Here is a 27539-nt window from a genome sequence, read left to right on the forward strand (position 1 = left end):
AATAATGCAGAATATAATGTTACAGCCATCTTTTCAAAGGCCTACCCACATCTCTGTTTCCTGTTGGGTGATGAATATACATTTTTAATGATCTTTCTGCTGGCATTCTTCTTAATGCATATAAATTTTGAATCACAAAATTTGCAAGGATGCTTAATTTTTCACATTGTAGCATTTTATTTTTCCTCTATGTATAAAATATTAGATCATTCTTTCAATATGTATCACTTCATAGGCGACTGTCGGCCTCAGTAACTACTTTTTAGCGCTAGTTTTGCAATCAATTTTTATATTACAATCTCAAACAGGTCTAGTACCTCGAGATGCAAATACTCAATTGGCATTTCATTTTATTTTGTAATAGTATTTTCCCATGTTGTCAAATTTGTATTGCTTTTATTATGTACTAGCAGGTAACCCGACACAAGGGTCTTTCTTAAAACTTGAAGTAATGAAATCTAGATGAATTCAAAATAGGCCTATAAGAATCCTCGGTTGATTAAGAATTTATATGCTGCATTTCAAGTAAATCAGTATGACCACCTTTCAATAAAAAAAAGAAGTTGGATTCAAAATGGCGGAAAAAATTTGGGTGTGACGGAAAACCTGTTTTTATCATTCGAAGAGGATCCCCAATCATACCTATCTTCTAATTTCCCTTTTAAGAGAAATCTTCTGCTGCCCTCCATACAAACTGGAAGCATGACAAATAATTGAAAACTTGACAAACTGAAAACTTGATGTAATCAAATCTTGAAGAATTTAAAATTGGTCTATAACCATTCTCGGTTAAGCAGGAATCTATATGCAAAATTTCAAGTTAATCAGTCCAGTAGTTCTGACGTGATAATGCGTCAAACATAATTTCCCTATACTTTACATCTGTATAGGCTACGTTTATAATCCAGTTCTTTCCTTTATTATAGTATAGAAGATGATACATGGATGGATGATCATTGTTATTTTACTAAAAGATAGAATAAGTTGAATAGTTTCCCTTCCAGAGGGAGTTTTGACAGCCCACAAAACTCATTTTTCATTTGAAGATATAACGAAAAGGTGCATATGACCTTATTTTTTTGCTCAGCTTGCCAAAAAATCTGGTGTGGCGCACTCACACAACTTTCCTTGCCGTTATGAAAATTTATCACCTGACGCTAGTGTTCCCTCGCATCTCAAGTCTACTTTTCTAAGATCTGAGCCAGCTGGTGACAGGACAAAAGCGCTGCAGACACACGAAGTCAGCTATCTCTTCATAGTGAATGATTTAATAGAATCAACAGTTGCCAACAGTTTGCAATTAAATAATCTTATTTTCTCGAATTTCGAGCTTATTTTCAATTTTAGGTGAAAATGTTACTGAACATTAATTGTAGAAATTTTCATGTTCAATTATTTCCACTTGAATCTTTTTGTTTAAATTGTATATGAAGGCTGCTAATTGAGAATCTAAGATCAAACTTTGCATAGATGGGGCGGAGCCCCATGTTCACACACACACACACACCACACACACAACACCACACACACACACACACACCACACACACACACACACACACACACACACACCACACACACACACACACACACACACACACACACACACACACCACACCACACACCCACACACACCACACCACACACACACACACACACACACACACACACACACACACCACACACACACCACACACACACACACACACCACACACACAACACACACACACACACACACACACACACACACCACACACACACACACACACCACACACACACACCACACACACACACACCACACACACACACACACACACACCACACACACCACACACACACACAACACACACCACACACACACACACACACACACACCACACACACACACACACACACACACACACACACACACACACCACACACACACCACACAACACACACAACACACACACACACACACACACACACACACACACACACACCACACACACACACACACACACACACACAACACACCACACACACACACACCACACACACACACACACACACACACACACACACACCACACACACACCACACACACACACACACACACACACACACACACACCACACACACACACACACAACACACACACACACACACACACACACACACACCACACACACACCACAACACACACACACACACACACACACACACACACACCACACACCACACACACACACACACACACACAACACCACACACACACACACAACACACACACACACACACACACACACACACACATACTGGAACAAGGCCACAAACGGGGAGGTGAGAAATGAACATACAATGCGGGGAGGCTGGTTTACACACATTTACACACATGTTAGAGATTCAATTTTTGATTCAGAAGGTATATTCAGATGTTCTAAATACAATAGTAACATTTTTTTTCTGTTAACTTGGAAAAAATATTACACATTAAACCTACAAAATGGGGAGAATGTGTGTACACTTTCACTGCACAAACCGGGGAGAAATGGTGTGTACACTCCCAACTCACAATCCGGGGAGAAATTGTGTGTTAATTTTAACTTACAAAGTGAGGAGAAACTCAGCTCTTAACACAATTTTTGTCTGCAACACTTATTTCGCTAGGCTAAGATTTAAATTTGCAGGGCCGCCTAAAGCGTCTTATTCAAATGAGAGTGAATATTTTTTTCACAAGTCGATAAAATCAATTGGATGATTCGGAATAATATCAAATAAGAGCGTTTAATTAATTGATTATGAAGTTCTAAATAATTGAATTGAATTGAATAAAATTGCTGGAATGATCTTTCTAGACTTAATTCACTTTATTGAGGACTTGGAGAGTCTCCTTCAAATCGACTGTATTCCCTTCCATATGCAAGATATGGAAGGACAATCTAGAAATATGGAATACAGAGTGGCGCAAAAAGATGGGAACTTTTTGATGTGATGTTTACAGGCTTAAGATGGTCAGAGAAACGCGATTAGCATGGCAAGTTGTACAGTAACATTGGAGATTCACTATCCATGTAACAGTAGACCGTTCAAGAACGTGTACTGTTAATTGAATCAATATAATATTATCTCTATAGAATAATTTTTGGAAGTCAAGTTTTTGGAAAAGCATAGTTTATACACCTTTTCCTGTTAAAATTGTTAAATTCTCAAGTTTACTGTCATAACAGTACCATGGGCGTATAGGAAATTTTATTGTTTTTAATTCAGTTACTACCTATAGTAATTTATATGTTTCATATTGATCTTATAATTTATTATTTATAACTGTAATTGTATTTGATGTTGTTAAACAAATTGTATTTTTGTAACGACATTAGGACAATGAATGATTCTGATTTCGTTTGACTTATGAAATAACTGGGGCAGGACAGTAATGGTCTTCAGTACAGCAGCGAATCTCTGGCTTCCTCTCCATTGTTATTATTCGGTAATCCATTCAATTTGGGTTGAGCTCAATTATTCATATACAGTCAGCGGTTTTGCGTCTTTGTCACTGTGATATTTCGTTTTAGGATGTATATTAATTGTCTTGCCTTTTCAATAGGAACTAAACATTAAAACTCAACACTTAAACACAAAAATGTATTCTCCTTGATTTGGCCAAAACTAAGGTTTTTAAATTTTCTCCAAAGTCCAGTCTCTTCACAATTTCATTTCCAATCGACAGTATTGGGAGTGAATTGTGCCTTTCTTGTGCCATTGTAAAGCGCAAAATACATTTTAATAGGTTGGAGTTTGCCAAAACTATGTTTTGCACTAGTCACTGCACTAGTCACGGGAATCGTTAGGAAATTATTAATGCAAGTGCAACCCACAAGTTTGTTAATATACAAATGTATTTGCTGTTTGACTTTTTAAATTAAACTCAACACTTCGCTCACTATGAGCAAATTGGAGGGGATAAAAATGTTTAGAAGGAGAGAAGTGTTAAAACAATAGATTATTTTCAAATTCGGAGAATTTTCTGGTGCCTCTGCTTGAGTACCGTACATGAACATGATAATGAGTACAGAACATAATAACAGCAAACATCACACCCTCCTGTTTCCAAAGAAATCGCTTTAGACAACAAATACTACAGTAATCTCTAACTTACTATTTACATTGACCTACTAAGCAGATAATAATTATAATGAAAGACACCAGGCTCTTTCTGACAGTCAAAACACAACACAATGTATTCGGCACAATCAACTACGTCCACACACATTGTACACAGGCGTCAGACGAACGAACAATCAGTGAAAAGTATATTTATTACTTAGAAGAAGATTAGAGATAATTCACTAACACAAGCTGTTCAAATATTAAATCGGGCAAAAATGCAGTTTTCTTTTATGACGCCGAGGCGCCCCCCAGGCTGCGGCGCCCAAGGTGACCACCTCGGTCACCTCACCCACGAGACCTCTCTGTATATGAGTCAATGTTTTTGACAATTTTGGTGGGACAACTTTCGAACCACTCTATACCAAGTTCAATCACCCTCACAAATCATTTCTTGTGTGTTATGATCAACAAAACTTTTGCCTTGGGCGCCTAAGAAGAACACAACGGCCTTGTTCACTTCCCCCCCCGCACCATGACTTCTCAGTAGCTTGACCCTTCCCCTAACATGATCACCTATGTTGACAGAAGAATTAATGTCTATGTTGTTATCGAATGAATGTATCCATTCATCAGGAGATTGGAAGTGAGAGACAATATTATAAAATAGAGTAAAAAGTTGAAAATATGATATAAAAATCATACTTCATTACAATAACTAAATTATTATGATGTAAAACTTTTGTGGGAAGTCTGCTGTAAGGATATGTTGGGCTATTTTTGAGCCTTGAATGCCAAGTTCAAGATTTTATTACTTCAGATTAAATCAAACACTCAATGGAATTACCAAATGTGCATCCATTTATCAAAAGATTGAAGTGATCAAGAAATCTGAGAAGATAAAAATAGCAAAGGATAAAATGATAGAAAATGATCATGACTAATTACAATAAAATACTTTGATGCGAAACTATTGTAAATATTATTCACATAAAAATTAAAAATAATGTACCCTGTTCAAAAGAATGTTATATGCAAAAAATACATGAAATGTATTTATACATATACATACTGATTAATTTCATGTTGATCAAGTATAAATATTAATTGAAACATCATTCATTTTATTATTATTTATTAGTTTTTGTATTGAAAATTTATATTGATACTCGCTGTCATCACTCCAATACTCATGTCAACACTCATGGTCAACACCAATGACCATGATACTATTTTTTATTATCAATATTTATTCATTGCAAATCAAGGAGAAAACTCTTCTATAAAATAATTTGTTGTAAAAAATATGCTACTATCATCAAAAGCTTACCGAGTTGAAGCAGAGAAAAGTCGGGAGTAAATAATATGGTACTTCTTGTTATCAATTACATGCCTCATTGCCTGCAATTAATAGTCCACATGACAGCTGATTTTTTACCAAGTTACATCGAGATATTAATAATTGGCGATGGTAATATTGGCGTTCAAAAGAGACTCCTTTTCCTTTTATATTATCCTTAAAATGCAGAATTTCAAAAAACCTTATGTATACGTCGACGCGAAATTCAAAAATGAACATACCTGTCAAATTTCATGAAAATTTATTGCTGTGTTTCGCTATGGATGCGGAACATGAATATAAACATATCGTATTATATTGAGCGAGCAATTTCTTCTGTATATATTTCTATGGGTATTCATATCCAAATTATATTAAGCAATTTCTGTATATGGTTATATGGTTATATGGTTAAGTATGTCCAACGGATCTCGGAAACGTCTCTAACGATTTTCACGAAATTTAGAACATAGTAGGTTTATGATTTAAAAATTTGATTACACTAGGTCTCATCCCTGCGAAAACTCGAAAAGGATATGAAAAGGATAATAATCATTCATCCTGGGAAAAACAGATGATAATTTCGTCGTTTGTGGATAACAGAAGATGCTTGTGTGGGAGAGAGACAGAATTATGTTCAGCTGTTGAATCAATCAGCTTATCTCACGAGAAATATTATCTAGAAATTTTAATCGACTTGATCAAAATAATCTCATTTGTTGGCATGACATAGTAAATCATTCTGAATGATATCAATTGAATCAAGATCGTTTCCAGCCCTCTCCCAATTTTTTATTCATATGTGAAGATCTCCTCTCGCAACAGCCAAGACCGCAAACCGCTACTCTAACGCCTACTCGACTGAAAAATGCATATTTATAATATCAGCTGTGACCTAGATAACAACAATGAAGTTATTCAGATTGATAACACTGAACTTGCCTTAAGAAGAAGAGAAGTTTTATTTTGTTATAACTTTTTATCAATGTTACAAATCAATAGGCTTCTTCCTCAATCTATATAAGAGATCGAGAACTCGATTGGCTCATTAGATTAAGTGATTACACACCGGTCTGACAATCAAGAGACCCGAGTTTGATCTTGACCGAGGCAAGATTTTTCGACCACAGCACAATCACATGGATACGGCCACTCCGTTTTTAGTAGGAGACGATAAGTCGTCGGTCCCGACTACCTAAAAAGTAGTCGTCATCTCTCATCATCATCCCTTTCACTCATTACTCACGCACAAGTCGAGTCACGCACACGCACGTCCCTCATGTCCCTCAGAATATTATCATTTTTTTTCAAATTTCGAGATTGTATGACCTTTCGTTGCGTATCTTGCGTACAGATGTAAGCAATTAGAGATAATACTGTTCAGTTGAGTACTGAATAATATAAAATATGCTTCTTTTTTGAAAACATATAAAATTGTGACAGTGATTATCGAGAAGGCTCATCAATTAATTCATGACATGGAAATTAAAAGCTTCGCATTGAAGAATCATATACCTATAAATATAGAACTATCAAAAATTGGTTCTTTTATGAGCCTACCTATTGTCCTGATTAATTTTTAACACTTTAGAATTGACATCTTATTCACATGGAGATCTATAAAACTAAATTGGTTGATAACTCACAAAGAAGCTACCGTATGCATACAAGAATCTCTCATTTATTCCAGTTTTATGTGAACAAAAAAATTAAAGTACAAGCTGACATAACCGATTATGTGGTTATAATCAATCAACTGAATGTTTCAATCAGAATTGTGGTAGGTGCAGTCCGTTGATGTGATCTAATTTTGGTCAATATTTAACCCCATCAAACATTAAGGAAAATCAAAATTCAAAATAGCATTGGCAAAATGTTACAAGAGCGTCAGCTCACATATCAATATCAACAATATAATAACACATAATCAAATCAAATAAATCCTTATTCACATGATACAAAAAAGAAACAATTAAAAAAACAATTATCTTTATAATTCCTCTATCTAAATTCTATTATTTCTATCTTAAATATCTTTAATACATATAAAAGCGAAATGGCACTCACTCACTCACTCGCAGAACTGAAAATCTACCGGACCAAAAACGTTCAAATTTGGTAGGTATGTTTAGGTGGCCCTTTAGAGGCTCACTAAGAACGGATTTAGAAAAATTTCCAAAGATACGCCCAAAATCTGCGTTTCTCCAGCGTTTTTCTGCGTTTTCTCAGTACTGTGACTTTCTGATGGAATGAAGCATGCTCAAATGAAAAATGCAGGCGAGCGAAGCGAGCCCGCTGATCTCATTCTTGGACGATCTAGTCGGGGCTCCTGGCTAGACGGATATGGCGAGCGAAGCGAGCCTGACGGCTACTAATATATAAAAAAAAAATTCCTCAATAACTAGTTTCCAATACTAAAATAATAATTATGAAAGTATTACAATAATAAAGAGACGACTCATTTGTATAATAATTATCCATTCATATTAATCCATACAAAATGCTTCTCAAGAAGAGTGGAATCCTCTAAAGAGTAGCTAAGAATTCAGTCATCTCATCAGAAAAGCCATCAGTGATGTCCTGAACTAAGTCAACACAAAAACGTCTCTTATGGTTTATTATTGTGATAATTTCATAATTGTACTATTGGAAAATAATTATTGAGAAATTTTCTTTTTATTTATTATGATTGTTTTTTTAATTGTTTCATTCATGTATCATGTGAATAAAGATTCATTTGAATTGATTATGTATTATTATATTGTTGATATTGATCTCATCTGCAGTTGCAAAACTATGGTCCAATTCACCTGATTTGCGTTCACGGGAATTTATGAAACTCTGAACAGCCCTAAATTGATTTGCAGCCTCTGCTATATGAATAACGCATTATTATTCTTCTCAACTTATCTCAATCTGTGTCGTCGGTATGCCCTCTTCAGCCTACCCACAAGTGGCACTAGATTATACCTGGTTCCATACAAATAATGCATTATCAAAGATTCTCGAATGACTTATATGGAAATGATAGTCTATCATATCAAATCTCTCATTAGTTAAGCTGCGAATAACCAATCTTTTACTTGTGGAACAGACTCTATTCCGGCCAAGATCGATTGAATCGAGGTATTGGAATACCAAAGTAATAAACTAAAACTGCCTGACAGGTGCTTGTTCTCTAATTCAATGTATATTACAACTCCACTTAAAGTATTCTGACCAATTTTACAACTGTCCATTTCTACAGTATTTGAATAAAACCTGGATACATGCACTAACTTATTTTTTTCATCTTGACAGGACAAGTTTCTTAGCTTTTTCTTTCTCTTGATTTCTGTTCAAGATTAATATCGAAGCTAGGATAAATACAATATATAAACTGAAAATTCTAAACGAATAATTTGGCTGATTATAATAATACATTAATTACATTTAGATAAACATTTCATCTATGGATATAAACTACTTAGTACTGGGATTTAAGAAAGTGACGTTTCACAGTGCCTCCCAACTCTTAATTTCGAGGTAGTCCTCGACATTATTGCTGGTAGGTGAGGAGGTCCGTGGGAACATTTTTTGGGAACCCCTGGTCAACATTGCGTTTTTGCTATTTGTGCTTATTAGAAAAAATAGAGATTCTGGAACTGCTACATCATGAGCTTTCTGATAGTGATAGAATACCGTACTCCATTTTATGTTGCATTGCTGAGAAACTTTCAGCAACCCAAATTAGATTATTTAATAATATGAACTAGAAGGACACACTGCTCAATCAACTCTGATTCCTCATTATTTATTTTCTCCAAGAGAAATCATTCTGGAATGCCTTGATTCTTCGCGGTAGCCAGCGCGGTCAGCCTCCCTATCTGACAACTCGTGACTACGATTTTTTTGAGCGGGGTATGATTACTTAATCTTTTCCCCGGAGCAACGTATTTTCACACGAAGTGAGCATGCCATACACAAGTAAAATATTCAATATAAGGTTTACAAGAAATTTTTTGCAAGGATATTGGCAGACACAGGAGAAAATGGCAATATGGGGAGAAACAAAGAAACAAATTTTATTTCATCATAGCCTATCCTGGTTTGAGATTCAATGTTAGGTTACCAATGTTAGAGACACCCTTTCCTGTAAATCAGTAAGTGAATTCTCAGTGAAGCTTGTTCAAGAATATAAACTTAATGACGTGCTATCCTTGAATCTAAGCAAACCTCTCATTCCCATCACCAGCAATAGCCCAAATTCAATGCGGGAAATTCTTGGGAAATTGTGTTTTCAAGAATCATGTCTCAGTCACCATTGATTGTGATGAACCTGATTTGGTGTTGAATTGAAGAGGATTTTGTGCTCTTGAAAAAGTTTCTGGACTTTTTCACTATGAATGGTTTTTGAGTTATATGAAGAATGAAAGGTATTTTTTAAGACTGTGGGGTTTTCGGAGGGAATTTTTTCGTGAAGAATCATTAACAGACTACTTGTACCAAATAACTAAAAAATCAGTACTACAATACATTCTGCAAGCATGTCTCAAGTGGACTAAACAGAAAAATGAACTATGAATTAGCTAAGCGGTGAATCTATGAGTCTGAACGAAACAGAGAATGAGCTGCTGAATCATGAATTCACGGCAAATACCATAACAAAACCAGTTGCTTCGAACAGTGGAGGAGACGATGGGGATTTGCAGGGATATGCGAGTACCCCGCATTGTATGCTCAATTCGTAAATGAGTTTTGTGTGAGTGTGTATTAGCGATCGTAGCACAACGTGGTGACAATTTTGGGAACTGGAGTGTATACCAATTAGGTAGAGTTCTAACAAAATGGGGAGATTTTTTTTTAATACGTTTTGTCACGTTATTCTTTATATAAAAATAACGATTAGCCTCCTGCTTGGCATCAGTCGGTAAAGCATGAGATTTAATATAATTAGGGCGTGGTTTTCTAATAGTATTCAGTCTTAAAAAATCTTGATAGGCCTAGATATGGGCTTCTCCAATAACTCTTGTAATTCAATAATAATAAATATATATATATAAATGATACTTATACTATAGAGATGAGGAATATAAAATGAATTGCACACCATAAAAATTTTACACATATATTACATAAATAATGCAAAGATCAGTCGAGGCAAAAAATATATATAGAGCGATAAAAATATAATATAAAAATAGAACAATATTTGAAATCAATAAAAATATCACAGGCTAACTTTATATTCTAGATTTATGGCACGAATCATTACCATGTGCCTTTATCTTGAAATCATATGCATTCTTTGGCATGTAGCTGTGACATGTACTTGCTAATACTTGTCTGCTTGGATAATTCAATCATAATATGTGCTCTAAGATCAGCTTGATAAATTAGCCACTAATAATCCAAATATATCTATATATTAAAATCTCTAGTATTTAGTAGATTTATTTGTATCGATATATATTTTATCTCAGGGTGCAAGATTCGGCACCTGACGGAATAGGTAGAGCCATTCATCTAGTGAATTAGAACTATAATAAATTATCGCAAATTGTATTGCAAAAAATTAAATATTATATGCATATGTTTTAATAGCCTAGATTTCGTACTTCTTTGATTAAATAGAAATTTCTAAAATATTGATCTATATTTTTCTTTCAATTAAATACCTTTAATACTAATTTTACTTGCGCAAGTATTACTCTTATTAATTTCTCAATTTATAATAACCCTTTCGGCTAGCTAGCTTTGATCATCAGATTATTTCGAAGCACTAGGGCGCCCATCACTAAATTCAATTTTAAATCACTCACGTGTCGAAAATCTTCTTATAAGCCGCCGATGTCGATCCAACTCCATGTGGTCCGGGAATATGGTAGCCGGAATCGTCTCCTCCAAGGGGTTATAAATTTAATAAAAATGAAAAAATGACTTCTGCTTCACAATAGCATCACGAAGTCTTTTAAGAAATTTAATAATTTACTTTAACTTTAATTTTTACAAAATTATTAGTAAGGTACTTCGCTCTAAAATATTTGGGGTCCTCTTATGGTGGCATCTGGCTGGCGAGTGCTGGTTCTTCCTTCTCCAGTTTTTCACAGATCCTCTTTCCGACTTTCAAATTAGCATAAAATTTAAATATCTCAATCCTCCGCCATTAAATTCAAATAGATCTTACAAAGAATGCCAAAATATTGCTTAGATTATATGATTAATAATTTCTTTGCATTCGAGCCATATTGATAACATAGATTACACAAATTTTTACACGAAATCTACTACAATTATATAAATATATATAAATATTTTGAATCGGCCTACAGTTGCCGCCTATAACTGCCGTTTTACTATTGGTGCATGCAAATTTTTATTAGGTATTCATGCGCCTGGTAACTCTTATTTCCTGAATACATTAAATTATTTTTATTTGGTTTTATATTTATGCTCTTTGCATGCTAGTTAATATTATATATATTAATATTAATTCCATGCTAACTAATAATTAGCCACGTGGACGGGTGTTTTCTCACATTGCACACCGTCTGATTGCAATAAAGCTCTGCCAAGGGGTTTTGGTCAGATTCTACGTTCTTCGCTTTGATCGATCTCTAGGTCACCGATCTGTGAATATATCTACATAACCTCAATCTTCAAATATTTTATAAATAATATATTTATGAGTAGTAAACTTTCTTCAAATCCTTTTTAAGTTCTTGTACCATTTAGCCAGAACAAGCTGATGCTATCTTATCTTGATTATTATCTGCTTGGCGATATTAGCCAATTACTTTATTTTTAGACCTATTACTATTTCTGTTAGGGTTTTTCATCTACCCAGATTTAAGATGTTACAGTTTTTACATGGTTTCAAGCATGTAGAAGTGATTTCCACTAAAATTGAGCATTGACAATACGGGGTCTCCCCGTAGTGTACACACCTCCCCTTAATGAACTGTGTATACTTGATTGTCTCCCCGTATTATACCTTGTTCCAACACACACACACACACACACACACACACCACACACACACACACACCACACACACACACACACACACACACACACACACACACACACACACACACACACCACACACACACACACCACACACACACACACCACACACACACACACACACACACACCACACACACACACACACACAGACCAATACCCAAGAAACACTTTTTTGGAATCAGGGGACCTTGAAACGTATAGAAATATAGAAATTGGGGTACCTTAAATTTTTTCCTTACATATGGTAATAGGGCAAGGAAAGTAAAAATAATACCCCTCATTCCAATATTAAAATTTTCGACTGATTGTACAGTGAGTCAGTCATTCTATCAGGGCTCGAATAATTTTGAAACTTTAATTAAATAAAAATGGTTGAATATAATTTCTTTATGTAAATAACAACACCTTCATTCAAAAACATATTAACTGCATACGTTTTCATATTGCCGATACAGCATTGATGAAACTGTAGACGTTTATTTAGCACTTTGTCTCAAAAATTGTTCTAGCTGAAAAATTAATAATCCATGCCACGTGTAGGCCTAAACAGTGCATCAGGATAACAAAGTTTCAAAACTATGTTTTTCAGGTAGAAAGCAATATAGAAACATATGTTCTTTTTTAATTTCGACCATATGATTTGGTGATTTTTTAATGAAATCGAATGTACCATTAATGAATTTTAAACATTAATTCTGAAAAATCAAAGAAGGAAAATTAGAATTTGGGCTTCCAGGTGCACGAGATTGATATTTTTAGAATCTATGTGCAAAATTTGGAGATCTAAATCATTCCCGTTTTTCCGGTATGCAAGCTACAAGTAGTTGACATGTTTTGATGCGAACAAACGAACACACGAACAAACACAACTCTACTCTCTCTTATTATATAGATTTCCAAGTTTTTATTTCTTTTTTGTCAATAGAATATTTCACAATATATTTATTCAGACTTTTCTTAAGACTTGGTACTTTTCATCTTACTTGGATCATAATTATATAGATCATTCTGTGGGTATAACATAGAATAAACAGTCTAGATTGTTTATTCTATGGTGTGACTGTTTTAGTGTATGTGAAATACAATCAACCCTGCAATAATTCCTTCATGATTTCTAATAATATAGTCTATAGACCTCAGAACCCTTCTACTTTTATAATGGGGCACCGATAGCTGTAGGTTATGGTAGGAATCAGGTTTCAAGTCATTTTATGATAATTTTCCAATAAATTGATCGCATGATTCACAACGTTGTGATTTGTAAGCGTATCAATTGAATGAAACTATTATTATGGGCTGTTCATTCAAATTTTAAGATCGGATTTCATTCATTTTATTGTCTATCAATTGTTTCATTTACTATATTGCTCATCAATTTTTATTGTAATATCAATTGTCATTAGTCACGAAATCCATTACACTCTCATAAAATGTTTCTCCTTTCTTTCTATTTTTGTGATTCATAATTTTACTCATAACAATTTACAAAAGACAGGTTCTATTCTTTGAACACTGTGCTTGTTTAAAACAATGCCAATATCAATTTATGATGAGTAGCTGTAATAGAATTAATCAATCTATCCAAGGCAATGAATCATCCCTTTGATGAAAATGCTAACTCCACAATATTTAATAGTATAGAACTCAGTGAAAATAGAATGTAATTACATTCTATATTCTCAGGAAGATGATACATCTACACTTAAGATCTATAAGTAAGGCGTAGGAAGAAGTATGCTTATGTTGATTACAAATATTTATTATCATTAAACAATTCAAATTACCATTATTACCATTATCATTATTATATTCAAATATAATACTAGCACTTTAACCGAAAGATCGGTCTCACATACACCATGCTAGTTTTAATTGTTGTTTTGTGGCATCCCTGTGCGCCAGACGGATCTGTCATTCATAATACCTTCCTCCAAACCTTTTCTTGCACAGACAAAACAGTTTACAATCAGTCAAAGCCGTGTCCTCGTGATTAAAAGTCATTTTTCTGAAACCTATGTGGTCTGCTAGACCGGATCTCTGGTGTAATGTTGGTGATTTTACTCCGATCCATTTTGAACTTGCTGTTATTTTTGAACTTTGTAATATTTAACATTCAATATTTATTATTTATAGTATATTTAAATTGTTTCTAACAAATTGGATGGGGCCAATTACATCAATAGATGAACCTACAAAAAAAATGACTTTTCCTCCACCAATAAGTGTTCCAAATCCTAACTAACAGAACACCAGGTAAACAACAATAATGCTTTTTGGTGCTGATGAAGTGTCCAGTGATGAAAATATTGAAAATGAAATAGACAATTCCGATGTGGATCCAGATTTTATTTTGCCAAACAGGAATGAAAATTGTACAGATTGTAACACTGATTAACGTTTGTAAATGATGTAGCTGCTGGAGCAATTGGTTGATGAGCCCCATTATGTTCTCCACAAAGACGAGAAAAAAACACGCAGCTAATGTAATCAAGTATATTATATTGGTCTCTGAGACCTCATATTTCTAGAAATGTTAGGGAATTCATCTTTCGGTGAGAGTGCTAGCAGGTAACCCGTGCTCCGCAAGGATTTAATTATAAATTTGTCAAACTGAAAACTTGGAGTAATGAAATCTTGAAGAATTCAAAATAGACCTATAACCATCCTCGGTGAATTAAGAATCTATTCGCAAAATTTCAAATCAATCAGTTGAGTAGTTTCGACGATGATGCGTGATTCGTGAATTTCCCATCTCGTACGCTTGTAAGCCAGTTATTTTCTTCATTATATTATAGATTATCTTTTATACTGACAGAAAAGTATTTAAACAACAGGAAAACGTGGGAATTTAATTAAAATTGAATACTCGTACATTCATTTACACAATCACAACATCAAATGAGTGGGAGAGAATCATCAAGATAACCCAAAACTGTTTCCTCTCCCTAATTTTGATTTTGATAAGAACTTACTTGAGCTATGTAAACACTTCTATATTAATAAAAAAATTCACAGATATATTTACTAAAAAATGTTTCTCGGTTGAAAAGAAATGAAAAAAAAAATATGAATCATTACACTTGAAAATGCATTTATGAATTGAAAACTTACATTGCGCGATATCATCAGATTGCAATAAGCATAGGTAAATATGGTAAATCATATTTTTTAGAAATTCAATTCAACATAAATGTACTTGAATACTTACTCAACACAATGATTTAAGAATATAAATTTTTCTGTAATTATAACCATTTTATCCAAAACCCAAAAATGCAAGTGTTTATGTGGATAGAGTTTGATGTATGTGATATTTTATTATTGTGTATTGTGATAATAATTTATCAGTTGGTAGATTACAAACGGTATCTTACACAACAATGAGCTGCTGTTATTTTATTGAACTACTTATTGTAGCAAGGAGAGCATCGTGGATAATTAGTATCAACAATTTATCAATTGAGACGACCATCAGTTCTTGTTTACCCTCACAGTCTCTGCGTGGAACAATGCTCACATTTTGCAATTTTAATCTGCCGAATTAGATTAAATATTGAAAATGGTATTAGTGTCCGAAAATGTTGGAGGAAATAATCTAAAAGAGTACTGAGATTTATATATATATATATATAATATATATATATATATATATATATAATATATATAGGGTGATTCATAATTATGGTTAAAATAATTTAATACGTGATAGTAGAGGTAAAAATAAGAAAAAAGTTCTTATAACATATATCCATAAACGCTTCATTAGCGAGCTATACAGGGAGAAAGATTTCGCTCGGAATTCAGTTCCTCTGGTGAAATACACCAATGCTCAATTGTTTGGGCACTAGTTTTTGAAGAACTTATGCTGGATTCATATGGTAAAATATCTGAAAAATTGAATAAAACTAGTCTGGAAGCTGCAGTGAGAGTAGTTTTTGAGAAAAAATAAAATATGCAAAAAATCTAAGTAGAAAAAAACAGACTCCTACGTTTGATGTCCAATAACTTTCTTTAATGACCAGTAAACAAATAATTTTTCGCAATAAAAATTGTAGAGAATTTAATTCTGAAAAGAATGAAGTAAGCTGTGTAAACTAAATTTAAATAAAAGTTTAATAAAATGTGTTCTTATGTAGAACATTAAACCACAAAAATTTGCTGTTTTATGAGGATGAGAACTAATAACTCATAGGTGTTAGCTGATTGCAAATAAAACATGGATTTTAATAACAGCTGTTCCAAAACAGGATTTATTTTGTTTTAAATAAGAAATATTTAAAAGAAATTATCATCTGGAAATTATTTTCAGAAATATTTTAGCTCACTGTTGAACAAAAAACAAACTGTAAGTTAGACCTACTGTAACCGCGCTGTGTTTTTGTTTAATCTATTAACCAGTATTTGTAAACCATTTCACTTTGCTTCTGTGTTAAGTGTTAACTTTTTAAAAAATGGCAGGTAATTTTAGACATTATTCATACTCCGAATTAGCTGACAAGCATTTAATGTATGGAATGGACACTACTGTAATAGTACTGAAGCAAGACGTTTGTATCAAGAGAACTTTCCCAACTGAGTATGTCCAAGTTCAAGGTTTTTGGCCACTATTCATCAACGTCTGTCTGAAACAGATTCTTTGATATCCCAAAGAGCACATTTATGCAGGCACACCTCGATCTACTATGACTGTTGAGTTAGAAGAACAAGTTCTTAATGAAAATTTATGAACATTCAGAGAAGAGCACGAGAGAATTGTCAGTGCAGTTTAATGTCAATCAATCTATTTTTTGGAGGATACTAAAAGAGCAACAATTGCATCCATACCACCTCCAGAAAGTTCATACTCTATTGCCACGAGACTGTATTCCCCGTGCTGGTATTTGCCGATGGTTTTGAGTAAACTTGTTTACCAAACTTTTTACACACCGATATTTACGACGAGGCACACTTTACAAGAACAGATATCGTTAACGTCCATAACAACATATTTGAGCAGCTAAGAATCCTCATGCAATCAATCCTAATCTTCCACCAACATCAGTTTTCAGTAAACATTGGGCAGGAATCATAGGAGATCATCTACTTCTGTTCGAGCTTCCTCCCAGGCTTAATGGCATAATCTACTAGTCTTTTGGTATAAGTTAATGTCATTTAGATATGCTACTTTCATATAAAGAAAAACTTTTATAAAAACCGATACTTTATTTGCAATCAGCTACAACTTATGAGTTATTAGTTCTCTCCTCATAAAACAGCAAATTTTGTGGTGTAATTTACTACATATGAATACATTTGAATTTTATTCAAATTTAGTTCACACAGCTTACATCATTTTTCAGAATTAAATTTCTACAATTTTTATTGCGAAAAAAATTATTGGTTTATGGTCATTAAAGAAAGTTATTGGGCTCAAACGTAGAAGTCTGTGTTTTTCTACTTGGATTTTTGCATATTTCAATTTTTTTCTCAAAAACTATCACAATACAGCTTCCAGAATAGTTTTATTCAATTTTTCAGATATTTTTCCATATGAATCCAGCATAAGTTTTCAAAAAACAAGTCCCCAAACAATTCAGCATCGGTGTATTTCACCAGAGGAACTGAATTCCGGGCGGAATCTTTCACCCTGTATAGCTCGCTAATGAAGCGTTTATGGATATATGTTTATAAGAACTTTTTTCTTATTTTTACCTCTACTATCACGTATTAAATTAATTATTTTACCATAATTATGAATCACCCTGTATATATATAAATAAATAAAACATATAAGTACATTATATTTTGATCTTTGTATGGTTTTTTTTTGTACGATTACATGTACGAGGGTCATTTTTTTCAACATCCGATCACATACCCATTGTTCATAAAAAAAGGGTAGGGGGTGATTTTGACAGAGCTGAACAGCTTGTCATCCCCACCAAACGACCTGTGATCGGTGCGGCCAGATCATCAATTTTGTTGTCGAGTTATAGACCCAGAAACATGGCCACCTCACTTGAATCTTCCGCCAAGTGCTAGTTGCGTAGCGTTATTTATTTATGCAAGCAAAAAGTGATAGTTCAGCATAAATTCACTGAAGAATGATCCAAGTTTACGCAAGAAATTTCATGAACGATAATGCTGTGCGTGAATGGTGTTGTAAAATTGAAGACGTCAGTCGAAATGATTTGCGGAATCTTTATGATACATGCCAACTCGCCTCATGGTGCTGGTGTAACGAAAAGGCTTCTCCAGCAAATCAAGTTGGATAATTTCGATCACCCGCCACATAATCCTGACAGCCACTAGTAACTCATACATTTTTCTCAAACTCACATCACGACTTTGAGAGCAGAGGTTCCAAACTAACAAGGATTTCCCTAATTAACGTCTTAGCCCATTTAAACTCATCTTTTATGAAGAGGGTTTTTGTTGGCTGGCCCACTGATATAAGAAATGCCACAATTTTTACGGCAGTTATGTTGAAGAATAATATTAACTGTGAACAAATTATTCTCTCATAAACATTCGTCTTCTAGTTATGGCCAATCGTAGGTTGAAAAAATGACCCTCGTTACATGGTTGCTACTGTAATCAAGGACTTTTAATTCTTTAATCTATGCTTAAAAAGCCTCCAATTACTAATAATGATTAATTATCATGAATTCATCAGTGTTAGGTATGTTTTATTATTTCATTCCTTGTTCTAAGGTTTCATAACTCATTGCAATCCGCAATTCTGTAGATGTTTTGCATACATCCTACTTCAATGATATGCTAGGGGAACAGAATTAAGTTCCTGAAGAATATTCTAGAAATTACATTATTCATAAGACCTTCACATTTCATATTCACCTGTTGACTAATCGATTAAGCAGTAGTGAGGGTTATGAATGTGAACCTAAAAAATGTTTTATTTAAGAAAATATTTTAAACTCTAGTTTGCACGCAAAGTTTAGACCACACATTGCAACCGTGGTGAAACTGCTATTGAAACCATGTCATCAATATTATCAATCACTCATCAATATCCATATCTATATAAATAAAAATCTAGCCGCGGCTAGATAAATGAGGAGGCGCGGCATGGTGACACAAAGTGTTGATCATCACAGGAGATTGCCTCATCACACCGTTCCACGCCATGCCCGATTCAGTGTGTGTGTGAGTTTTCCATTCAAACCAATAGGCCCAGCAAGAAGCACCTGGATGCAAAATGCCACATCGCGCCTCCTCAGGTAAGCATCCAGCTAAAGTTTGTTATGAGATGCATTAACTATTTTGCGGTACGAAGTTCGCCGGGCCAGCTTGTTATAAAATAGAAATAGATGTGATTATTGAGTGACGAGCCACAGCCTACTATAGATAGAAGGCCGGAACATGCTCAATATGGCAACGTGTGGTTCAGGCCGACTTTGCTTTATTTGATATGCATAGATTCATCACACCATTAGACAAATTGTATTTTGTAGAATCATTTGTATTATTGTATATTGTGAAATCATTTGCATTTGTTAGTAGGGATAGTAAGTATTTACCCTATAAACCCACAGAGATATGTAAAGATAGATTAAACTATTGCTATTGGATATCAATTCTTCTGTGATTTTTTGTCTATTTTTGACTTTTTGGCGGTACGAAGTTCGCCGGGCCAGCTTGTTATAAAATAGAAATAGATGTGATTATTCTTGCTATTGAGTGACGAGCCACAGCCCACCTAGATATAATTGAGTTAATGGACAAAGTTGAATGAATTATCATTATTCCAGCAATTTTCAATTCATTATTAATATTAATTATCACTTCTCTTTATAAGGCTACTTTGAAATTATTAAAACATGATATAAATCTTCAATACCGTACTCTTTGTATTTTTTTCTTCCAAAACTTGACTAGTTCCAACTCATCTAAAGCCATTTATCCTAAATAAAAAAAGATGAGTTGAAACAAGTCTTGTTTTAAAAGAAAAAAGAACAATAAAGGGTAGGGTACTTAATGATGTGTTTTAATATAAATTGATGGATATTATTACGAACAAAAACTAAATGGTAGTAGAATATATTCCCTTTGATAGATATTATTGAACTATCGATTATCATTACGGTGTATAGTTAGTTATAGATGCACAAAAAGCGAATGCATTAAATTCAGGAGTTTCTTAAAAAGAAGATGATATTCGACTTTCATATTTTTATTTTACATTTAGAAGGTACTATTCAATACTTTCATTTATTAATGAAATACATTTGATCGTTAAAATTGCTCGTAGGAAATACAGACACAGAAAGTAAGTACAGTGAAATATATTGCCAAGCTAGGCATTATACTTGAAACTCCTAGAGCTAAAGTTAAAATTAGTCTATCAGTTAATATTATATATTTTTTTATTATCATTGAATTGAATCTCTCAGTATTGTTATTTGATAAAGGGCGTAAAGCTGGTAGTTAATCGGGAGTCTACCCAAGTGAATTCACTTTTCTCGGCCTGAAGCTGAGCTTGACTGCGACGTTGCCAAGTTGTGCGCCCCAGCTTTTATCTAAAGTAAGCCATGGACGAGCCCCTCTGGGCTAGAGAATTCAATCAAAACGCCGCTAATATTCAGTCAGCTGTTCTATCAAAATCTCCGGTTGGGATCGATTTACAATATTCCATATGAATTTTTTTAATTAAATTTTGAATGTTTTTAATTGTTTTAATGTATTTATTACTTTCCTTGCCCTATTACCATAGGTAAGGAAAGTATTGCTTTCCGAAAAAAATTAAGGTACCCCAATTTCTAAATTTCTATACGTTTAAAGGTCTCCTGAGTCCAAAAAAGTGGCTTATGGGTATTGGTCTGTATGTGTGTGTGTGTGTGTATATGAGTGTATGTGCGTGCGTCTGTGTACGATATCTCATCTCCCAATTAACGGAATGACTTGAAATTTGGAACTTAAGTCCTTTCACTATAAGTATCCGACATGAACAATTTCAATCAAATGCAATTCAAGATGGCGGCTAAAATGGCGAAAATGTTGTCAAAAACAAGGTTTTTCGCGATTTTCTCAAAAAACGGCTCCAACGATTTTGATCAAAATTCATACCTATAATAGTCATTGATAAGCTCTATCAACTGTCCCAAGTCACATATCTGTAAAAATTCCAGGAGCTTCGCCCCATCTATGCAAAGTTTGATTTTATATTCCCAATTATCAGTCTCCAGATACAATTTTAACAAAAAATTTCAAGTGGAAATGATTGAGCATGAAAATCTCTACAATTAATGTTTTGTAATATTTTCACCTAAAAATGGAAATAAGCTCGAAATTCGAGAAAATGTGATTATTCAATTGCAAACTTTTGGCAACTGTTGATTCTATCAAACATGCACTATGAAGAGATAGCAGACCTCGTGTGTCTCCAGCGTTATAGTCCTGTCACCAGCTGGCTCAGATCTTAGAATAGTAGACTTGAGATGCGCGCGAACACTAGCGTCAGGTGATCAATTTTCATAACGGCAAGGAAAGTTGTGTGAGTGCGCCACACCAGATTTTTTTAATGTATTTATTATTTTTAGAACTCGTGGCTGGAGCTCAAGGCTTCTTTTCCCAGTCATGCCAAAAACTATTGTATTCTAACGATTTGTAAATTTCATATGATTTGTTCATCTCGTGATTATTGATTCTATCTCTGCATACATATTATAAACATATTATATAACAATATTGAGAACGTATCCTTTGAACTTTTTATAGTTCAAAGAATTTGTATTGATAATTTGAATTTGATTAATTAAAGCGTTCGAAAGTTATCGTCGAACATACAAACCCACAAAGGGACAACTGCTCTAGCCTCAAGTCATAAGTGGGAGCTCGCTACGCTCGTTCAATAATAGCATATTCTGAAGTATGAATTTTATACAGCATATACCTGAAATATTTTGTTGAAGGATGTAATCATATTTGATATCATCTTCGAAAGTCAACTTCTATTTTAAAGTCAAGATCAAAAACACAATTTTGAAAAAATAAACTTACTTTCACATTTTTCTGAATGGCTGAAATCTGATAAGTCTCATTCTTTGTGAAAATGGGAATCTGCTCGTATTTCAACCTGACACCAATAAAATCATTCTGAAGCAATTATTTTTTCACTGAGAATAATGGACTTTTCTGTAAACTAAATCTATTTTTGAATATTTGAGAATATAGGAGCAGTTTTCAGCTTTCTCTCTCTCTCTCTCTCTTTATCTATCTATATGTCGGCAGAGAAAACTCATACGGAGAAAAACAAAGCTGTAAATTTGAAGCAGAGAAAACTTATACAAAAACTTATAAGATTGTTTCATTCTGTGCTATCGGTTAGAATTGCAATTCTATGAAAATCATTGAACACTTTCAGGATATTTGCTCATTTTTCCATTTTTCAATTAGGATATTACTTCTCAAGGTTCTAGTTTATAGGGTCGCTCAGTATTCGCATTGGTCAAGTAACCGCTTGAAGCCCACGGCATATCAGTATCCAGTATCCACTGGATGAGTATCAGTTATGATCTTCTTGCACAGCCTTTTTAAGGCTGTGCAAAGGCTAAAAATAAACTTTCTACTCGCGATATTTTTTCAAGTTTTTCGATTTGTATATCATGAAGCTATTAAAATGAAAAGGTTGGTTCAAAAGCCATGGTCCAAAAGCAGTTTAATCCCACTTGTGCACTTAATTTTAACACTTTTTCCGATATGAAGCTTTGATTGATCGGTTGCAGTGAGCTGCTTCCGGATTGTCTCTTCTGTGGTTTGTCCAACCACCCACATAGCACTCGTTTGTCTAACGCGTTTTTCATTAGAAAATTGATTCGATTTTTCACACTTCCTTATATTTTATCTTCTTCCTTTTATATAAAATATTACTGGAAAATACGTCGATGAGCCAAAAGATTTGAAAATTTTATTTTAATACTCTATGACTATCAGTGAACTGTATTATCTGTTATTAGACTTATATGACGATTCATAGTACACCTTGAAACTTCTCGTTTCCCTAACTTAAATCACGTTTAAAATTGTTCACAGATTTAATATTTGGACATAATTATCACAATTTATTACAGAGATAATTAATTAAATGTGCCTATAATTGTATTAACAAAACGTGTAATTGCCTAATCTAATAGATATTAAGGTAATAAGTATTATAAGCTGTATAAACTCTTTTTAAATACACTCATTTATATATCCCATTTGCCTAACTTTTACAATATAAACACCCTTTATTTAGTCATTTCTCATATTCATATTCCTTACATATTATTAATATAATATTCCAGCCAAGCTGCAAAATATTGAAGAGTTTATTTGAGTCAGGTCGTCTTTATTACATGCTTATCTACGGATGCACTGTCAGTCCGACAGATTTGATTGATACTTGATCACAATGAATTGAAGCTGCTCACCAAGTACACAGAAGTACAATCTTATCCGAGCAATAGTTTTTCCTTACTTGACTGACTGCATATTACCAAATCTAATAAGATACAAATGGATCTACATAGAATATTATACAGTGTACAGATGTCACTATGTCGGTGGATGGGGTGAAATTACCCCATAGATGAAAAGAAGGTGTGTAGGATTAAACGCATCATAAATGGAATAAAATATTATAATATAGAAGTGAATAGAATTGATAATAGCACTGATAGTGCAAAGGAAATGCAGCTTTGTACTTTGAAATCTTTCATTCAATCTTTAAATTCGAAAATTCGAGGACATCTTCCCTTTCCATTAACCTAGCAATAGTTAGTTGTCACTGCAAATACTTTGTTGGGAAAGTTGGAAAACATCCAATTGTTGATTACAAATTTCTGATGAAAATGAAAGTACCAGCTGATGAGCAATGAAACTAGTGGGGAAATAACATAAAAAAGTAGAAGCTACCGTTATGTAGTTATTTATTGGGTCAATAACTGCTGTAATTGAACCGAAAATGTTCTCTCTTGTTGCCAGGCAAAATAGCCTCGTCGATTTTCCAGCGGAACCGGTCGACGGTGACGATTGGTGGGGGAGCAGCCAATGAGAGAGCCGCTGGCTGATCAGCTGATCGAAGCTGTCCAGAGCAGCAGTGTTGCTTGCATTGTGACGTTGTCCTCGCCAAGGGACGGATCGCATCGGTGTTTTGCTGTGTGGTGCGGTGCTTGCTTAGCCGGCAATGGATGGATAGATCGGCCCGCACTTTCCACAAACATTACTAATTATATATTCAACAGCACAAATTCACACAAAACTCACCCTTATCCCGCGAATGTCCTCCATTCTCAACATTTTTCTAATGCAACTGTCCGACTGATTTACTAACACTATTTACAAATTATTTTTATTAAAATGATGACCAGTGAACACTTGGAACACTTTCTAGAAGATTCTCCACACCGAGACGTAAAATTAAATGAAGTTTTCAATAAACTCTCAGACATTTTACAGCAACAAACACCGATCAAACAAAAAATGTCGTGCGATGTTATTGATAGCATTCTACCTGACCGGAACACAGTCCCAATATCTTCAGGTAAGAACCAGATAACTATGTATCAATGGCACCTCACTATCTCTAAACAGCACCAATTTAGAAAATATTCTGGGTTTTTTGGCACTCATGATCCCTAGCGACTGTAATATTCAACTTGTCCTCAATCAATTATAATTTTATAATAATCATTTATCTACAAACTAGGACTAGATGGAGGGAGCTCTACCTTCTCATCTGGTACCTTCTCTTACAATGTCAGGGTTTCTTTGAATGAGTTTCTTCTTGTGTTTTGTTCTTTCGAATTATCCTCATCAACGTTTATTCTAAATTTTTGTTTTCCAAGTAGGCAGAGTAAACGAGGGGGTGAAGGCTCAATGTTTTTTGTTGATCAAGCATTTCCATGATGTAGCCTACACGAATTTAAGAGTTCTACTTTTGAATTTGAATGATGCTCAGCCAGTGAACAGATGATTTCTAACGGCCGATAGGCTTATAACCTCCTCGTTCAAAGTGATGAGCCCATCAAGTTGTTTGTTATCATTTGAAACCTTGATGTCTTATTTTTATTGAACAGCTTGAAGTATACTATTGAAAATAGCAAGCTCAGATAAAGCTTTACTGACGTCCAAAGTTTATATTGGTGGTTTTTAAATTTGTCAACGACCAAGTGAAAGAACAAAGACTTTGTGACGCCTGCGCCGTCCCAACTCCGGAATCCAGAAATAACGATTTTCTGCCTCACCCTCTGTTCACAGCTGTTCGCCTCACTTTCTTTGTCAAGGTTCCAGCTGAAGTCTTTGTTCTGTCGTCCCTTGTTTATAGAATACCTACACAATTATTACAAATTGTTTATAGCAGGGTCTATCCTTTTCAAAGGTATTAACAAACCAGTTCTCCTTTGTTGAGAGAATTTACTCATTTGATAAAATGAGAAATTTTATGAAATTATGATCCTGAGGTGATCAATTCCAATAGTTTTATTGAATGAACCTACATCGGTACATCCCTTTTTACATGTTTTATGTGTCCAATTGTTTGTAGAAATATAAAAACAAATTTATTTGTTTTCAAACTAATTTTGTTTGCTTCAAATTTATTTTGAGTTGTAAACTCGTATCGATACTCTATAAACTACAAAATGGAAACATTAATCATTAATACTGGAGAAAATAAGCAAAATAACCAAAATCTGTATGAAGTAAAATCTTGAACCATTGAGACATCACGGAATACCGAGTTTGCTATTATCATACTATTTTATTATGAAGATTCTGTTCTTTTTTAGAATTTGATTGAAATTGAGGCTTATTCTTAGTGTAATTCGAAATGGGTGATTGTAACTTCAAAGGAGCACTGATATTATTTTAATTTGTAGTATTCTCTAATGATTTAATTTTTAGTTATAAAATAATAATGTTTATATTAGTAATGTTTGAAAAATATATTTAACACAAAATTAGATAGGCGTCTTTTGAAAGCAATCCAACATTATGAAATTGAAACAATTCATTTTATCTATTTTAGAATGAAAAAAACAATTATTAATCGTGGTAAAAATGATAAAGTTATCCATTTCAATAAAAAATCATATTTTTTAAATCAGCTTAATTTTGAGGACATGATCGATAAAGTTTTCAGATGAGGCAATGATGGCACAATACGTTCCATTGTGTCATCATCTCATGTTTATCGTTTGCTCCATGAAATTCGGTAGCTATTTACGTTTGGTCTTGTTTTCGCCCATAAATCTATTGCCAAAAGTTTACCGAAGGCTACGTAAACTAACTTATGGGAAAACAAGTAGTTGTTTACGCTAAACTAGCAATATCCATTGATCAGTCCAAGTAGAACTCTTAACACATAAATATAATAACAGTCGAAAGCGTTTGTTCATAATAATTATCTCCAAACGCTTATAAATTATGGTGCTTGATAGATATCCAGACCAAGCTATAGATTGATTAGCGTCAAAGATACGAACATATATTATTATACCTTGCGTGTGATGTGAACTTTCAACTATTATTTGAACTTTCCACATGGACGAATAAATATTTATTATATTTCTCATTGGAATATGATATTGTTTGTAATTTAATCGTCTTGTTCTTTGTATAGCTTTTATAGAATTTTACATGAAAATTTGGCCAAAAAATGAAAGAATAATAGAGTTTGGGGAACCGTTGGAACATGAATTAAACATGGTTTCACCAATATTCATTTTAACCATATTCACTTGAATTTAAAAAAATATATATATTTGGAAGGCTTATTTTCACTTTTCATGATTGAGTGACGAATTATTATTAGCAGTGAAGCACAAGTGGAATCCATGAATAGAATTGAAATGTGCACTGGTACAGCAATGAACTTGTATTTATTGTACAGGAATTGAATGTAGCGCGTATTAAATTTAATGAATGTTCAGTCTTCACAATTCTACACCACTATCGTATTTAGTATTATTCGTCTATAACTTGTTGTTATAAAACCAAGAGTTTATTTACAGAACATTTCATCAGCAAGTAAAAAACAACGAAAAATCCGATTCACCAGATGAGGTTTTCTGAGCGTTGAAATTTTTATGGAGGGAACAGCTAAAAAGTTTTAACGTCTGCCGGC

General features: G+C 33.7%; 1 protein-coding gene across 2 annotated transcripts in view; it reads left to right on the plus strand.

The window, feature by feature from the left end:
- LOC111049351 (protein charybde) overlaps positions 1 to 27539 on the plus strand; it is a 56466-nt gene that overhangs the window by 21280 nt on the left and 7647 nt on the right. For both annotated transcript variants that reach the window (XM_039436507.1, XM_022335396.2), the window contains one exon: positions 24398 to 24956. In XM_039436507.1, coding sequence (XP_039292441.1) covers positions 24773 to 24956 — 184 coding nt within the window. In that variant the 5' untranslated portion in view covers positions 24398 to 24772. The remainder of the gene's footprint in view (positions 1 to 24397; positions 24957 to 27539) is intronic.

This window comes from Nilaparvata lugens, chromosome 1, assembly GCF_014356525.2.
Source record: "Nilaparvata lugens isolate BPH chromosome 1, ASM1435652v1, whole genome shotgun sequence".
Taxonomy (NCBI): domain Eukaryota; kingdom Metazoa; phylum Arthropoda; class Insecta; order Hemiptera; family Delphacidae; genus Nilaparvata; species Nilaparvata lugens.